The 19643-nt window shown below is 38.4% G+C and overlaps 1 protein-coding gene across 1 annotated transcript in view; it reads left to right on the top strand.

The window, feature by feature from the left end:
* The window catches only part of LOC107746293 (E3 ubiquitin-protein ligase NEURL1-like), a 42492-nt gene extending 24114 nt beyond the window's left edge, over positions 1–18378 (top strand). Inside the window, exons 4-6 of the mRNA XM_016560436.1 lie at positions 8361–9056; positions 13676–13825; positions 13909–18378. Coding sequence (XP_016415922.1) covers positions 8361–9056; positions 13676–13825; positions 13909–14150 — 1088 coding nt within the window. The 3' untranslated portion in view covers positions 14151–18378. The remainder of the gene's footprint in view (positions 1–8360; positions 9057–13675; positions 13826–13908) is intronic.
* Positions 18379–19643: the final 1265 nt, after the last annotated feature.

Here is a 19643-nt window from a genome sequence, read left to right as displayed (position 1 = left end):
ATATATATATATATAGTGGCACAATTTCCCTTCTTGTGAGTCAGAATGTGCATCCTTTTTTAGATTTAGCTGGCAAAAACAGTTACTGACATAGTTTCCTTTCATTCATTTGGCTCATCTGTGTTTATTTTGTGGATTTATTATACTATACTGCATGAACCTGAAATCCTGGTGGATGATGGTGGGTTAGCACAAAGTATTGTTTGGCTTAGTAGAATATTACATAGACGTGACTAACAAGACTAAAGTCAGAAGAGCCCACAGTGGACTAAATCTAGTACTGAGTGTATACAATGAAGATTTTACAGACGACATACTTCATACTGTGTGTCAGCCATCTTTATCTTATGACTCAAACAGATAGACTTAATGGCTCGTGTTGGGGGTGTCATGGTACATTTCATGCCTTTAACTTCGAGGCTTTGTGCTTCCAGTGTCCAAGCAATCTTGTGAAAGAAACCCCTCTCTTTATGCACATCCAGAGCAGCTCCTAATGGGATTTCAAATAGATTGTCAAACATCTGGACTTTGTAGCAAGAGCATAGTGTCTGGTTTCTCTAGCATTACATAGGCTAAACTGGACCCTTGTGGTGCTAAATGCAATTTAGCTACAATAATAGTTAACTACAGTCTTAATGGAATTCTATGAATGGAGTTCTATAGAACTCTCTTAATGGAGTTCTGTTTAAGTTTACAAATAGGTCTGTATACATTATGTTCATAAGTTTTGATTTAATATTGTTTTTCATTTCATGTTCAGGGGTAGAAAATAGATAAACAGGGCTTTCTCCTGTTTTGAATGAAAGCAACATACATGGACCACTTTTATATTATTTGTTAAGAAATATGACGATTATACAGATTTTCTTGATTTATTTGACTGACGTGTAAGTTTGACTTGGCTGCGGTGGGCCATTCCAGGCTAATAAACCTAATTAAAAGTCCCCCACTGAAAGCATAATCCTCCAAAAATAATATCTTAAATATGGACTATTTAACCAATTCAGCCAGAAAGAGTGAATTAGTGAGACTGATGGGATGTTCTGTGCTAGCTCACATAATGTGTATTAACAGAAGTAATTGCATTTGTTTGGCTGGCCAACTGCTTTGGGGTGGACATTATTAACTGTCTTGATATTTACTTTGAAAGCTGACGCTCGCGATTATGGTAAGGGGCGTTACATTTCCGACAGGTGCTTGTGGTGTTCGGCCAATCACAGTGCACTGGGTCAGCTGGCCAATCAGAGCAGACTGCGCTTGTCGGAAGGAGGGACAATAATGTACAATAATGTACAGTATTTGAAAAATAATGTGTTTTTTGAACATTAAAGCATGTCAACATATTCTGTTACACCAAATACACAAAATAATGATCTTTAAAAAAGCATCATATGACCCCTTTAAAGAAATTAGAACAAAAGATGTTGTACCATTTGGCTATTTGACAGTATTTCATGTTTTAAGTACAAAGAAGGAAAAAAAATTGAGAAGAAATGCTTGTCAAGAGGTCAGATTCTGTTTTTAAGAGCTCGGACCATCACAGGAAGTTCTGGGAAGAGTGCTCAAGGTGGCGGGAAAGTGTAGCGTGACCCATTCCAAAACAGAACACCTTCCTTTTCCTGCTGTTAAGTGTCCTTGTATCCCTTCTCCAAACTTAGAACTCCCCTTTTCCTTCATTTTGCTCATGCCAAGACCTCGGGACATCCAAACATGGACAGTGCTGCTGAGATAAGGTGTGGCTGTCTTATATATAGGCAGAGCTCTTCAGGGCCTCTTTGAGGGAGTTATGGGCAAACATCAGTTTATAGACTGCTAGATAAACATCCACATATTTAGGACTACACAGACCTTCTCATGTTTCCTAGGTCAGAGTCATAGTGCAAAATTTCAGTATGTCTCCAATCTGCTAGGTTAAATTAAATGGGTGGTACAAATGAAAAAGCCTCGGACTGTGAATGTTGTTAGGGAAAACAAGTAACTGAACAAAACAACATGGAAGATAATAACATAATGGGTTTATAATCCACAGCCTAGTCTTTTTGTGGCTTGAAGTGGTTAGTGTGATTTTCAAGATCCAAAAAAACAGGATCAACTATTATCAAGTATTTCTTCAGAATTAGCTTCACCAATGAATCGTTCACAATAAGACCAAGAACATGTATTATAAAAGTAAAATGGGTAAATTTGTATTCCGTGTTGACTTCATCCTTGACATGAGGCGAGGAGACCATAGTTGGCCTGACTAAAATTGGATATTATCCACACAGAGGGTCTTTTGTGGCTTTCTAAGTGTACTTGGCTGTGTCCGTGTGTGTTTCAGAGAGAGAAAGTGAGAAATGACCTCAGGGAAGGAGGTTTGTGACCCAGAGATCATTTGTCAATGGGTCCACGTGTTGCCTGTGTGGCCATTATTCCAAACAAAGAGACCCAACAGCCAAGCATGGCATAGAGCCAACAGGCTGCACTGAAACCTCTCCTGTCTCCCCCTACTGTTTCCCTCAAACACACACTTACATGTACCATATGCATCAGCATCACACTGCCCTGCAGGCCCCACACTCTCTTCCCAGTTTTTTGTTCACTTGAACGTCTAACAAACTGGGATACAATCTTGAGCTTTGTAAGACAGAACTAAAACTTTCCTTTCATTAAAATGGGAAAATTATATACACAAAAAGAGACATAGTTACTTGTAAAGTAGTAGATGAAACAGCAAAAAGGGAAAATGAAAAATCAATAAGAACAACCTTGTACAGTGCCTCAAAGTAAAACAAAAGCAAAGAACGTGCACTTCCATTTTTGGGCATTTCATTCCCATCCAGGCTCTTTCTGACTGAACCAAGAGCCGCTTTTGTTTATCAGAAACCTCATCTGCTTATTTTCCACTGCCTTTTGTGTTTAGCCCAACAGGTGCTGGAGTCTGGTGCTAATTTAAAAAAAAAAAAAAAAAGGACAATCAAAATGGGTGTTTGCTTTTGGTCAGTGCAGCTGCGTCCCATCACTAAAGTGAGGCATTAATGCGCAAGCCTGGATTCATGTCTTCTTTTTTTATAGAGATTTATACTTTCAAAGAGATTAGAATCTGGTCTCAGCCAGTCATATTGCAGAATAGCCGGGACTTGTGTGAAAGCTGCCAATAAGACAAAGGAACTGTGAGGATTGGCAGCGAAGCAGGTGCAGGGTAATTAGAGGGGCAGCAGCTGCCACCGGTCACAGACATCTTGGCACAAACGCTCTCTTGTCTTTGCCCCTCCCTTGGTTTTTCCCATCTCCTTTCCTTTAAGCTTTCCACTCCAAGCGTGCAGTTAATGTCCGTGCTCTCTCTCAGCGAGTCCATTGAGTAATTAGCACTCACTTGTTCGCCAGAATGGAGAATATCAAACAGAAACTCTAAGCAAACCTTCAGGCATTCTAACGCCTTTTTTTTTTTGAAGAGTCTGTTGACGAATGGTCAAAGCGACGACGAATTTAAGTCAGCTTTATCAGATGTCCTGTCATGACTGACAAAGACAATTTGTGTCCCAGCTATATAAAAACCACATTGACCACTAGGCTCAAGAACTCAACGTCCTATAGACTATGTTATGTGTTTCTGCAAACTACACACAAAAAACTGCCGTCATTTGATACTAATTGTCTGTTCGCTAAATCAAAATATTTTTGTTAACTGAACTAAAAATGAAAACTAACATAAATCGAAAAACTTAATCTATACTAAAACACATTTTCATGACTCCAAAACCATTTTTATAGCCACAATTTAAAAGACTAATCTAAACAGACAAATTGAAAATAAAACAGAAATAAAGCTAAAAACTATAAAAACCCTGTATGAATGTCATCTTTGATGACATTTAAGAGAACTGAAAATCATGAGAACTGAAAAGGGTTTGACTTTATTTATTCATCCTGACAATATTCAAACAACTACTGTAAGCTATTGTATGAGCAGAACAATTCAAGTCACATTTTAGTAAATATGAGTATCCATCCCAAACAATGACTGTGTAAATGTAGACGTTGTCATTGTAGAACTGATTACATCAATGTATTTCTGTCTGAAAGTATCTATTTTACAAATCATAAGTGTTATTTCCACGGTTATCAGACAGAATCCAGATCCCACTATAGTATGATCCCATTAAGATTGAGAATGGCAATGGAAAAAACGAAGATAGGAACATGATGAGACAGGGATGAGATAACATAACAGAGAGAGACAGTGATGGACAACATAGGAATAGATAGATAACATCCATCCAAAAGCATCCAGTAAATGTTTTGCGCACATTTTTCTATCTCATGCCTTGTCAACCATTCGGTTTCCCAGTCCGCTTCCTTTTTTCTGTTATGTGATTTATCCAGAGAGAAGCATCATGTCTGTTCAAACTAGATTTAGGCTTGCGTCAGTGCCTCCAGGTCTAGGGCAGTGTGGGACACTGAAGCCTGGATTAATCCTATTTACAGCATGGCATTACTCTAATTAGCCTGATCTAAGAGACACACTCCAGCCAGACGTCCTGTGGTGATGTCATTACCTGCTTCTCTGCCCAATCCAACTGGGTGGGTTCAGCTGTGTGTCCATTTTAACTGTCAGTTCCTCCAAAACGAAAAATTCTGTCATCATTTACCCACCCTCATGTTGATCCCAAACACTATGAAAGATGTTTTGATGAATGTCCATGCTGGTCCTGGATCTCAGCAGTTGACATTTTGGATGTCTCTTTCATCTGACACAACAATATCCGATCTTTAAGTCATTACAAACGAGCTGATCAGTCGAATCGGGTGTGTTTTATTAAGGAGACATACAAAATGTGCAGAGTTGGGGGTACTCCAGGACCAGGATTGGGAACCACTTTGAAGCTGCCCATTAATAATGGATAAACAATGGATAAGCTGGGCGTGGAGTGAAAAAAAAGGCACCTTAAAAGTAGGGCTGCACGATAAATCGCATGCGATTTATCGTGCAGCCCTACTTAAAAGCCTTTTATCAGTCATCAACACCAATACCTTTTTGTGGCAAGTTTGAATATGTGCGATTAACAATACAATTGGAAAGCTATGGCTGAAGGCAAGGAACTTGACAGCACCTGATCGTATACTTTTGTTAAATGATAAAAAGCAGTGTGAACATTCTTCAAAACGCATCTCTTTGGAAGAAAGGAAGTTGGTTTGGATCGACATAAAGAAAAGTAAAGAGGCCACCAGAAAGATATTGGTTTTTAAATTTGCAACTAGAATTGTTGGGTGGAATATGATGCTGCTCCTATTATGTCTTCATTATCTCCTGTGACTTTTTTTTTCTTCTTGCCCATAAATGACTGTAACAAGTTTAAATGTATCTCCATCTCGCCTTTAATAATTTTGTAGTTGTCTTAGAGTTAGTGCCCTTGGGCCATCCCCACGCTCTCCTTAGGAGTGTTTAATATTTTTGCTAATTAGCACAGACTACCACACAAGACACTTTGAAGCTCTTAGAAAATGTTTTTAAAGGATCAATAAGGAAAATTAAGTCCTTATGTTGGGACATTGATTTGCAGTTCAGAGCACCTTATGCAGCAGGCAGGGTTTTTGTATGCAAATCAAAGACTATGTACTTAGATTCATTTATCTCAGCTAGATCTGAAAGTCATGAGAGCCGATGATGGGATTCAGAGTGCTGACAAATGGAAGATGTATATATCCAAATATCCAAACTAGACATTGCGATCACAAGTAGGAGGAGCAGAAAATGGAGAGGCAACACTTTAAAAAAAAAAAACCTTTGTATTAACATTAATGTAAGAGATAATATGAAAGGACGATGTACATTACTTTTAGAGTATATATTTATATATTCATTTCTACATATACAAATTCATTTTTAACATCTCAACATTTCATATTAGATAATTACCTCAGTTAATAAACACTGTAAAAATAGTGCACATAGTTTAAACAAAGTTAACATAATTGCAAAGCTTTACCAATGGAGATCTACAGTATCTGTTGTGCTACATGTACATGCATTCAAACTCAAACTTGTTCAAGACCTCACACAAATAGGGTTAAGAAAGTTTTAGCAGCCTTCCTTACATGTCCAAAATATTGTATTTCACTTAACCTTTTTTTATTTGTACTTGCTGTACTATGCAAGTATTTCAATGCTTTGGTGATAAGTGTAATCCTAATTCTAATCCTTTGTTGACTCTTATTCTGAAGGATAGAAAGAAAAACAGTTGTGTCACAGATATTACTTCATTCTGTTTGCACAGTAGCTTTGCGTATTATTAGGGAATAAGTCATTTGCTGACCTGTTCGCCTTGTATTTTAGGGATTAATCTCTAAGTATAACGTTGCGTCCTTCATCCTGATTGAAATGAGTAACGTCCTTCTAGAACTAAATATAGAGGGTTGGAGAACTGCTTTTTCTCTTTCGCTGTCGTTTGCTGAGCCACTCGCACATACTGTAATGGGTCTAAGAGGGTTTATCTGAGACGAGAGCTAATCAACAGTCTCTGCGGGTCATTGTCGATATATAGAGACAGACACAGGAAGAGAAAGAGAGGCTGAATGAGAGAGAGAGGCCCTCTGGAGGTAAAGCCTCTCACTTTCCTTTTATCTCCATCTATCACACTTCTTGACCTCCACCTTCTTTTTTATCTTCTGGTCATTTCCTTCTATGTGTAACAGTAACTGTGTGTATCTCTTCTCTCTCTTTCAAACCAACACTGATGTGAGTATGCTAATGCAAAGCAACTTACAGAGTCATTTATTCACAATAAACTTTGTAAACAAATATTGCACAGGGTCGATATCAAAATATTTAAATATCCATCCATCCATTCTCCAAACCTCTTATCTTCTGTAGGGTCACAGGAGGGCTGGAGCCTATATATTTAAATATGTGAAATATTTTTTATGGTTAGAAAACTTTCCCTATACATGTGGATATTAAAAAGGAATATTTAGAGAAAATATTGCTCTTTAATAATAATAATAATAATATATATATATATATTTCTGATGCAGATGTTTAAGCTAAGCATGCAAAATCCATTTTACTGAGTAGGTTAAATAATGTTCTCCCTCTCTTTAAAAAATATCAACGGTGTGGCTCTTAGGAGGAACGGCTAATTTTAACAAGCTAATTAGCACCGGCAGGCTACTTTTAGTGCTAATATTTTTGTCTGGGGTCTGACTGTCTTCGAATGCACAGATGAGGTCTAAATACAGGGCACACTCCAGTGGGGCTATCAGTTACAAAAGGAGGAATGACAGTCTTCAGCTTGTTTGAGTGCTGAGCTATTATAAACTAAGCTAGCCTACCTCTAAACTACTGTAATATGCTATTTTAGGCTACTAGGAGAGGGGAAATTAAATTTGGCGTGCGCAAAACACTTCGCTAGCGCAGCATTTCATTCATATTTTGCACTATTTTTGGCAGACGGGCGAGGAGCAGTGGGTATGTTGTGCTTATAGTACTATGCTAGCCTACTATTACATTACTATAAAGTTCTATTCATGGCAGCCAATGAGTAACTGGTATAAATGGTAAAGAATGTAAAGAGACACTCCCTGGCAGCCGTTTTGGAAACAACTTGACTCTTATGTAAAATAGTAATGCGTTACATGTATGCTAGCTGTCTTGAACTCACTTTTATTGTTTGCATATTGTACTGATCCAGAGATGTGAACAGTAACTAGGACTCGAGTTAGATTTCTGAATTTGTTTTTTATGTTTGTTGAATGAATAGCCATGTACGTTTTTGGTAGTTGTCAAATAAGTCTTGTATCTCTATGCTTCTGGAGAAAAAAAAAGAGCATAAAAAAGAGCAAACCATCATAAAGTGGTCTAGCTTTTCTCACAGCCTGGTCAAGCTGATGTGTAGCTGGTCTCCTAGGTTTGCCAGTTTACAAATGCACCAACAACAGCAAAAAAAAAACAAAACAAAAAAAACATGCTGGTTAGTTATGTTTTGAAGGATGGCAGCTGGTTTAAGCTGGTCCTTAGTTGGTCATGAGCTGGTTTAAGGTGGTCCTGAGCAGGAGCTAGCTGCTTAGGACCAGCACATGATCAGCTTAAACCAGCTCATGACCAGCTAAAACCAGCTGCCATGCTTCAAAACATACTTAACCAGCATATGCTGGTTTATTCAACAGGGAACCCTCTAAAACAGTTGAGCCAGGGCCCACTAGGGGGCCTCTGCAGACTTTTTTTTTCTTTTTTTCTAGTATTGCATAATCTGTAAGGCTGATTAACCACCCAATAGTTGTCAATTATCTAAGATCAACCATTGAATAAAATCATACTGTTTAATACAAAATGCTAATCTGACAACTGATAGCTAACTGCATATCCCACCTCTGTCCCACAGACAGTGAAGTCGTCCCTCCAGACCTTCTCCGCCCACGATCCTTCACCACAGTACGTGGATCCACCTTGTTACGACATGAAGCAGACACCTCCCGCCTGTCCGTCAGTCTTTGCGATCTTAACCTGCAACAAGATGATTCCAGACTTCGGCTCCCTCCTGCCCCCGTCACCTGTCCCATTCCTCAAAATTCCATGAACTCCCAGCAGTCATCACTGCTTCCTCACACCTTGGAATGTGACCTACGTTTCCACCAGCTTCGAGGTGCCCACATCAAAACCCTTAACGAACAGACCGTGGCCCGATCCGAACACAACCGTGAAGAACGCACGCTGGTCTTCACAGATCGCCCACTGCGAATTGGCGAAAGCATCTTCATCAAAGTCATTAAGTCCAGCCCTGCTCGATCTGGGTCTCTCTCATATGGTGTGACGTCATGTGACCCAGCAGTGCTTCGCCCTAGCGACCTCCCTTACAATCCTGAGGCGCTGGTGGACCGTAAGGAATTCTGGGCGGTGTGCAGGGTGCCTACTGCTTTGCAGAGTGGCGATATCCTGGGTTTCCTGGTCACACAGGAAGGGGAAGTCATTCTGAGTCATAATGGCAACAATGTGGGTATGCAGGTGTGTGTGGACAACTCACGACCACTCTGGATGTTCTTTGGACTGCATGGTGCTGTCACGCAGCTAAGGATTCTAGGTAAGCATGCCAACTCTATAGTTATGCATTACATTATCTAGGTGTGTTAGTCCGACTTTAAAAAACACTTTGGGTGTTTTTACACTAGCAGTTTAGTTCAAAATAGGGAACGGTACACATTAAAAATTGATCATCTGAAAGCTGTCATGAAGGCCCAGTAGTGCAATAGGGTACCGAACTAGAAACTCCCTGTAGGAATTCGGTTGCACTAGAACTGTGGTGCATTCAACTTGTTCAAGTGTGGAACGTGGGTAAATAAAGGAGGAATGTGTCAGTCATTTACATGTGCCACACTTCCTGCTGCCAGAGGGTGGCGTTATGAGTATACAGTAACTGATTATTGGCCTTTAGATGTGTTCAGGCCAGGACTGACTTAGGGGCAGATTGAACATTGCGTCTTTGAGTTACAACTAGTGTTGTCAAAAGTATAGATTTCGGTACCAGTTGGTACAAAAATTTTAAAAGCACTGTTGAGCGAATTCTTGAACACCGCTGATTGACCATTGTATTCACACGCTCAACAGATATAACTGTAATTGGCTACTATGATCATCACTTCACGCTCTTCACCGAGCGCTCACACAGAAGCACACGGGAGCGTTTGAAATCCATGTCTATCAGCCACCTGCTTTCAAACACTCCCGTGTGCTTTTGTGTGAGTGCTCGGTGAAAAGCGTGAAACGATGATCATTGCAGCCAATTACAGTCATATCTGTTGACACATTGGCCAATCAGTGGTGTTTAAGAATCTGCTCAACAGCACTCAAATATTAGCAGAAAATGGACGTTTTTAAAATGTCAGTACCGGCTGACAACACTAGTTACAACAACTTCTGGTTTTATGGCATTAGTAGCATGCTTTAACTCTTAGCTAAGTGTTTCTAGCATGGTTTAGCATGTTTATAGCATGTTTGGGACTTGATGGCATATTTTAATATGTTGCAGGGAGTGCATTACAGTGTAAAACATGCCATTTCCTGTTGCCAGCAGGTGGCGCTATTACTGTAATTGAATATTGGCATGTGCATGTCGTCTGGCCAGGACTCTTATGAAACCTGTAAAGTTTAGGGCCGATTGAACATTGTATTCCTGAGTTGCAAGTGCAACAGCTTCCTCATTCTGAAACCCAGATGTAAATTTTCGCCACTTTCGATACATGTGCAAAGTTTAATGAGTGTTGTTGTTTAGGCACTCAAAAATGCATTTATTTCAGAGGAGGAGAATAAGAAGATATAACCCCTAAGATATACAAAGTATGTAAAGAACATTACAAACCTGTGCTGTTGCTATTGTTGGTATCAACAGATTCATTTCAAAACTTTGTTCATTTGATTTTAATCACTTGAATTTTGTTGATACCACAAATACAGGCACACTCCAGTAAACTTTCAAAACACCAGACAGTGCTCCAGGTCACGCACCTGCGGCTGACACGCTCCCAATAAAGTTTGAACTCAACAAAGTATGTGCACACAAAAACATACACAGCTAAAAACAGGAAGTATAACAGGAGTTTGTGTGGGTGGTCTCTGACCTCTGTTAGCTTTGTATGCACTCTCCAAGATGTCGGTGTCACTGGAAGCACATTCCCCTCCCAACGCCACTCACCCCATCTCATTAGCATGCGGTGAAGGAAAGGAAATGAGAAAGTGAAGAGGAGAGTGGGCGATTCACACTTCATTTGAGAACATTAATTTGAGAACATTTCTCTCGTTTACATCTCTTCTATCTAATTCTTATTCCTATTTCCCCTCTTAGCATAATGTTTTTGTTCTTTCAAGATTCAAGGTTCAAAATGTCATTGTAATAACAATTTACTTGTTAGAAAATGGTCTCATTGTGCTCATTCAACAGTAACGGGAGAGGGAATATACAATGAAGACATGAAAAATGAGGAAACCTGAAAGAAATACCAGAGCTTGCAAGACTGCAAAAGAATGAAGTTTTATGTAAGCTTAGGCTTTAGGTTTTGGTTCTTGGTAAAAGATGTTAAGTAATATAACAATATTAATCAATATATTATTACTAATCTGTAAATAGATTATCGTCTTGATTCGCAAAATAACTTGTGAAAAAAAGAGACAGCATAATGATACTAAAGATGTAAAAGTTGTAACTGTGTTGCCATAGACAGTGGTTGATCAGGAGAATCCATGATTGATGCCATGATTGATCAGGAGAATCAAGTATTCCAGAGAGCTGTGTAATAAAGATAGCCACCAGAAAGACTAATCACAATTCACAATGGAAATAAATCCAAGTAAGAAGACTGAATCGCAATTCAATATGTAAATATTGACTTTTGGTATGCATACAGTGACTGTCGGTTAGATTTTATTGCCCTGCAACCACTTTAATTAAATCTAGTTGTAATAAATTAAATGCACAAACACATGCATGTAATAGACACAATACAAACACTTCCTTCTTGACTCTCTCCATTCCCAGTTTATCGGCAGTTTATTGCAGGTGTCTGCTAGCTACAGTAATTGATTACTGAACTCATGTTTTTTCCCCATGACGTCAGTAAGTGCTAACAGTGATGGTAAAAGAGACTATATGATTGGTGTAAAGACAGAGACTATACATATGAAATATACTATATGTTCTGAAATCAGTGTCAATGTTCACTTGTTCAAATAGTGTGAATATTTGAAACTGAATAAGTGTGACATTTACTTACTGTAAGTACTATTCAATTTTATGTACCAAATCGCTTACACACTGAATGCAGTTCACTGCCCCTAGTAGCCAGCCACCAGTAATTTCAATTCGAGACCCCTAATGTTGGACATATGTGAAGACATGCAGCTCACACCTTTACTTAAGCATTAACAGAATTATTTGACAGATGCACAATGTGACTGTTTATACCATGCAAGCTGGTGTAGTCAGTACCCCTTTGATATTCAAAATACAGAAAAGCCTTTCTGCCATGTTTGCACATAGTGCTCATTTTACGCATGACAAAAGGCTTTACGGAGGCCTGACTTTCTCTATTAGGTTTTAGGTTAAGTCTCTCCCTCTATGGGTGGAGGTTAGAGAGACTCAGCTGTTCATGTGTCCCTGTTAATCTAGTAGAGATGCTCTTGAAGAGGCATGGCCCTTGTGATCCAGGGCCAGTTGCTGAGGCCTAGAGAGGGGGATTTATGATATGTCTATGTGTGGAATGACAAGAAGGTGGAATGGCATGTCAGACTCACAAAGGATCACGCTCAGGGGACCCCACCCCATATATAACCCCTCACCCTGTCTCCATCTTAATAAAGGATCACACTGTAGGACTAACATACTGTATGCAAACATGTGAGCAAAGAACACACACATGTAAATCAAACCACTGACGGACCTAAAACAAGACCTTGGGGAATCCCACTGACTCCCATCTAATATTGTCATAGACCTCATCTAGAGTAAATGCACTCTACACACACATATCCTAACCTCAGAGGATTATGTATTCATGGGTTTTAGGTCAGGTTAGTTTCAGTTCAGCCAATTCTCCCTCCCATTTATGCACTCATATATCAGAAGATCCAGTAAACTAGAAATGAGGTTAGTTCAATTTAATTCAGTCTCAGCTCTACAGACTACATTAAAAGGCCCAGAAATCTTACCGTGGCCCTTATTAAGGGTGGAAATTTTTAGGAAATTAATGAGTCCAGTTCCAATTCAAATTCCAATTAATGACTTCCCTAATGATTCCATTAACAATTCTATTAGAACTTGAACAGACCCCACCCCTCCAATAATTAATCATATACACCATATTTAATCAAATAATAAATAATCAAAAAAAAATTCCTTATATTAAAGTACTATTTAGTTCAAAACTGAAAATGTATTTTTCACTACATGTTGCTATATGAGCAACCAATCAGTAGGCTGTATTTATTTGCAGTTCAGTGAATAAGTCAATAAGTGCTCCAAATGGTGATCTATCACTGATAGAATTGCTGTTCTATATTATTCAAGCTGTATAGATTTGGTCTGCTGTTAAAATGCTGGTTAATGCAAGGTGGCTTCCCCATTTTGTTGCCTGAGTGTCAGATCTGTTAATGAATCACAGGCCATCATGGTCTTTAAAGATGTCAGATTCAAATTCCATCCTAAGCTCCTGCAGCCAGAACAATGTACTGAGATTAGTGAAACAAACACCCCCATAACATTCATAAATGTGCTGCATTTATACATTATATTCTATGTAGTTCTGCGAAGAGGGTGACAGTTACAATAACAGCTTCAGATATAGGCTACAGCTCCTTGAATGGTCTCTTTTTAAAATGTCATTCTCAGTGTTCACTGACCATCTAATCTATATTACACAAAAAAATAAAAATATATATTTTAAAGCAATGATTGGCTTTACACAATATCTGAAACTCAGCACAGGTCTACAGGTCAGAAGCCACGTTTAAAGTACAGGGTTGCATTGAAATGTTTGTGCCATTACAATCATAGTCAACAGTTTGACCCTGTTAACCAATTACATACAGTTATTTAACATTAATTATAATAACACGCATTTTTCTTGTGTACAGAATCCATTATTAGTAGAACTGAAAGGAACTGAATCACATTAAAAATCTTGCCTGTTTATATACTATGTGCATTTTCAGGCTCCACTTTCTTGGGTGATGTTCGTGACCCATCCAGCCCTGGCTCGCCCTCTGCCTCGCCCCTCTCGCCCTCAGGCCTGTGCGATGGAAGCCCAGAGCCCAGTCTCAATGAACGTGGCTGTTCTGCTGCCTTCTGCAGCTCTACTGAAGGTCTGTATGTTCAGACATACTGTATTTCATAACTGCTCCAATTATAAATTAGTAAATGGTAATCAATTTTTTTCCTGTCACAGGAACAACACCCAACTCGCCCATCAGTCTCCCCAAATCTCCCACTTTCCCATCTGTCTCAGGCTCATGGCAGGATGAGTGTTCTATCTGCTATGAAAACACAGTGGACACAGTCATCTACGCCTGCGGACACATGTGTCTCTGCTACACCTGTGGCCTCCGCCTAAAAAAAATGGCCAACGCTAGCTGTCCTATCTGTAGGAGAGCTATCAAAGACATTATAAAGACCTACCGGAGCACTTAGGGGTGCCCCCTCACCGCCCAAACCCAAGTCTCATAAGGGCCATTAAGGATCTCTAATAGATCTCTGTTTCAAGAGAGGGTTGGTGTCACAGTTCAGGGACTCGCTCTGGTACTGCATGGGTCTCCTTTCCCATGGCGATGACTTTTGAACCCTTGAACCTTCAAGGCTCAGGCATCCATTCACAAAGGTCTTTTGTATTTCATGCGCAAGTCTCTGTTGCTATGGTAACCAGTGATGTTGCTGCTTTTTAGAAGCATCTGGCTTTTCAACTGACGTAATACAAAAATCATAGACAGTATCTCATTGAATTCAGGACATTTCAGGTGACACACAATAATCAAGTTTGCACATCTCCCATTTCTTCTACCTTCTCCGTGAGTCATAATAAACTCTCATTCATAGCATAGCTGCATATCCTTTAAAGCTGGAATCATATTCAATAGGGGGTGTTACAGTCTATTATTTTTTCCTTCTGCTGTCCTCTCTAGTCAGACTAGCTAAGGCACTTTCACCATTGAAATTCATACAAAAACGTCTCAGTGTTTCACAATTTTTGTCTGTGCTAAGCTGAGACAGGCAGAAAGACAGATATAAAGGTACAGTGCTTTTCATACCTCACCATTTCATGCTAGTTGTGTAACCAACAGCTTGCCCATATTACATGCTGTAAAGTGAGTTGATCTGGAGGTCTTTGTGCATTGATGACTATTTGATCATGTGTTTCGTAATGTAATATGAAGCTTTGGTAGGTAGCAGGTGAAGTCGGCTAATGATCCGCTATAATTTTGCTTATGCGTGCGTTCAACAAGCAGGACATTGTGGTGGAATTAAAGAGATATAATTTGTTAAAACAATACACAGGCATGATTAACCAAGGAGTCATGTGGCTGATACACATATATTAAGTTATATAACAACTAATTTAAAGAACATTAATATTGGATATCTTAATTGATCCAACGGTGCTGGGAAACGTAATCGCCACAGAGAAGTGCGGTTAAATAGAGCACCTCATCTCACGACCCAAAAACATGTTGGCCTAATCAAACCTTGATTTACTGTGAACTTGTTCTCGACTGTCGATTGGAACACGCACACTCTGGGTTTTCTGCAAAAGCAATTGCAATGTTGCCATGGAGAGCAAAATCTGAGAAGAAGGAAAACAGCCTTAAGGCATTAACCAATGAACGAGTCATTTGTGGTGAGAGGATATTTGATTTGCCCAGTTAATCCATATTTCTCCCAGCCCCCCACTGCCAACAGTTTCTGTAGGCCAAAAGTGGTGTGTATGGGGATAATAGCGAGCACAGGCCACTGATGAAATAGCAAATTGATTAAAATGGAATATGTTTGGGAAACAGGCCGGCTCAGTGTTCCTGCTGGCTTTGAGAATGAAAAAAGCAGCACCCCCAAAGCCAAATTCATGTTAAAAGTAGCATTTGACAGCAGACTTCTCTTTTGAAGCTTTACAACTGCGTCCAAACAGCTTCTCTAGATAATTTAAGGACAATTAAGGTATAGAAATTCTTGCTGCTGTACCATTGACCATTGAAAGGTGAACTACAGTACATCCCTTATCTCGCTGAGAGATTGATGTTAATCAATGAAGAGTTAATACAGTTTTATATTGTAGAGGTAAAATGCATAGATGAATGTCACAAAACCTGTCAAGAATATGCCATATTTCACCTCAAAAATCTAAAGAAAGAAATGGGAAATTGCATTTTGATTTCAAGACAATTACATATTTAACATTTGCATTTACAGTATTTACAACAATTAAGCAAATATTCCCTCTTAATTTAAATGTTTTTTTTTTTTTAAATGTCCACTGCGGTGCATAGTATGCACACTGAAAAATAATAATGGTATATAGCCAAAATTGTATTTATTGTTTGTATATAGAGTATGTATAGTACCTTTAATTTAAGCAGATACAATCATGACAATCTATAATGAAAATCACCAAAACAATTTAAAGCAAAACATTCTTATGTGTGGGAAATTTGCTTAATTGTGCATTTGTGTGACTTTTGTCATTGTCTTTATAATCTTGAAAAATCTTGAAATGTGACATGACCATGCTTTCGTGAGATTGGTGAGGTCAGATGTCTTATTCATCTTGATGTGACAGATCATTTGCATTCAGGTCAGCGGACAGCAGGAGCAGGTTTGGTTTTTGGTTCTAGATCCACTATAAACGTCACTTCAATATCCCACACAATCCATAATCAATATTTTTTAGAAATCCAGATCACATTTGACTATTTATGGCAAATAAGCAAAAGAGGACATGTGGATGGTAAAGCAGCTCAAGAGTAATATCAGTGAACTACAATAGACTGCGGGGCTAATATTGTTCATAACTAGCCAGTTAGCTTGTGTAAAGCAATCGTGGTGACTGGCGCTTAAATTCATGCTGCTATTAGTATTAGCCAGCTCTCCTTCAGGCAATGCTAACACCGTGTCGAGAAAATGTCCTGTCAGTCTTGACAGGATATTCTGTTAAGAGTTTTACTCTATTGTTTGAAGTGGTGATTCACTTTTGAATGTTAATTTATGTTAATTAAAAGAACCTATTAGCATAACTGTATCTGAGGTGTTGCTATAGCGCTTTGTTTTTATTTTTTTATTTTTTTTCCTCTTTTTTGAATTATTGGACCGAAATTATGATTGTATAGTTTGCTTGTCAGTCCTCTGTGGTTTATATGGAAGTGTATTTCTTAAATTCTGTGCTGGTTTTCTTGTACCCAACAAGCTGTGAGAAGTACACCAATCAGGGGCTTCGCAGTAAACAATCATAACCAGCTTTTTATTGGGAGCAAGATGAACTAAAGACTATGTACACTCCCTTTGATATCAGGTGTTTTTGATTTCATTGGCAACGTATTTTCTTCGGAGGTGTCTATTTATGGTGAAATTTTACTGAACTGGACTTGCTAAAAGTTCATACAGTTCTGAAAATGTCCTAAAGGCCCAATATTTCTGTTTAGAGCGTTCGTTTTAAAGATTTTTGAAAAACTTTACAAACCTTTAAAAACCTTTTGAAAAACAGCAAATTGACTAAGTTTTTCATCAAACAAACCTTGCACTTTTTAAAAAAAAATACATTTCCGTCACTTTAAAAGAATCAATATTCCCCCAAATGTATTTTTTTCTTTTCACCCCAGTTTTGTATTCTATGTCTTTTGCACAATTTAGGGTGTAATATAAGGGCAATCTTTGTGTTTCTGTCACTTCATAAAATTTGATTGTAGTTTGTTTTGAAACATTTGACCAGTTTTTGACGTCATCTTTCTGTTGATATTTGGACAAAATGAAATGAATCCTGTTTGAATAAGTGTACTAATCTTACCCCACATTTCTATCATTTAAATGATTCTAATGAAATTGCTGTAGAATGGGATTATTTATTTTACATTCTCGCTACTCCACCTTGTTTTTCTGAAGACCTTCAGAGTACATACAGTCCTTACCGATGCGCCACAGTTGGACTCACTTTTGATTGTTGTCGACCCTGTAATGTACTTTATTTATGTACCGCGTGTAGAGTACGATGTGTTGAATCTGAAGTGTGTTGCAGATTCTGTGGTAAATGTTATTTACCTTATTTAGCTTTCCTGTTTTGGAATTATTTTTAAACAAAGCTCTAGATATAGGCCTAACGAAAACAGCCATATTCGCACACTGGCCAATAATTTTGTTTGTTTGTTTCAGGAAAAAAAAAAGTTTTGTGAAGTAACCACAAATGGGATCAGGGATTGCATAAATTATCACCCCAACCTTAAATAATTTCAATTTCAATGTTGATAAAATCTGAATATTTTTTCAATGGTGATAAAAACAGAAGCTTTTTTATCTTATTATATATACATGTTTTAAAAAATGATTGGAATTGCTTTTCTTTATCCTAGTAATTGTTTCGAGCGTGTTTCGTTCACTCATTACCCATTGGTGAACAGTGGGACCAAACTAATATTGAATCAAAAAGGTATGATTCCTCTTTCCCAGGGTTCATTCAAGGGCTGTGTTAATTGATTCATAGAGTCCATGAGGTCAGTAGTGATTTAGTCACGAGAAATGTCTCAGCTTATTGTGGCATTCAGTTTTTGACTCAAACCCATGTTCAGATTTGTTTTCTTCTTAAAGTCTGTGATCAGTTTATGATGCTTTGTTTTGTCTGAGTCAAAGATGACTGTCAATAAACTTTGCAGATGCGTTTCAGCAAGTGGTGTGTCTATTATGTGCCTTCTTTGTTCAAACTGAAATATCTATGACATGATTGTGCTTCAAGTGCGTTTCATTTTACACCTCTATAACACAATACCCACAATTCAACTGCACCTCCTATGAAGTGATCTATAACTCACCGCATCTGACCAAGAATCAATGAATCAGTTCAAAATTAAGTCTGAAAATATACAGTATGAACCGTGATGGCAACCTGACCCTGAATCATACATTCAAGGTGGATTAACAGGAGCACTTGACATGCCTGAGATCAGAGGTGTGCAGATGAAGGATGAAAGGTGTCTTTGATGCTGTGCTCTGAAGCTGAGAGGAGGAGGATGAAGATCTCCCCTCATAGTTAGGGGTTTCTGAGACCAACCAGGGCGACAACCCACTGTGAACACTATTTCCATCTAGGTTTAGTCATTTGACATGTTGGTTCAAGCCTGTTTAAGGCTGCCCCCTAGTGGACAAAATTAATGTGTCCTGCTCTACTTTATCTACTCAAATCTATCCCTCATGTGACGGTTATGACAGCGTCCACAAACGATTAGAAATGAGCGAGTGACTTCATTCTTTACATATTACAACTCTATGGTTCAGCACAATGTGTAGAAACTGACAATTCACCTTAAAAGCTGCACAGAACATTGTGCTTCACAAGTCCTTCTGTTATGGCACTACAGTCAGCTTTACTTACAGTCAACACACAGCTCTTTTTCGTATTCATCTAACAATTGTAGACTGGTTTGAAAATACGTATCCCTGTTTAAAAGAATAAATCTTTTTCATCTTTTACTCGCCCTCTAGTCGATGGTTTTCAGAATATCCGTTTTAAAATCATACAGTAGTTTTGTGTAGTGAGTAGATATATATGGAAGCCCGTTTCCGCCACTGAATAAAAAATAAAAGAGGTAATTGCGACTTTTTATTTCACAATTCTGACTTTTTTTCTCAGAATTGCGTGATATAAACTCGCAATTGCGAGTTACAAAGTCATAATTGAGAGATAGCCTATAAACTCGCAATTCTGAGAAATAAAGTCAGAACTGCGAGATATAAACTCACAATTCTGACTTTTTTTCTCGCAATTCTGACTTTTTTTCTCGGAATTGTGAGATATAAACTCGCATTTCTGAGAACATATCAGTCTTCCCCCCCCCTCAAAATTGGACTTTAACTCGCAATTGCGAGTTTATATCACGCAATTCTGACTTTATAACTCGCAATTGCGAGTTTATGTCTCACAATTCTGACTTTTCT

This window comes from Sinocyclocheilus rhinocerous, unplaced genomic scaffold (genome assembly GCF_001515625.1).
Source record: "Sinocyclocheilus rhinocerous isolate Xijiao unplaced genomic scaffold, SAMN03320098_v1.1 scaffold798, whole genome shotgun sequence".
NCBI lineage: Eukaryota > Metazoa > Chordata > Actinopteri > Cypriniformes > Cyprinidae > Sinocyclocheilus > Sinocyclocheilus rhinocerous.
This window is presented reverse-complemented; position numbering and strand designations above follow the sequence as displayed.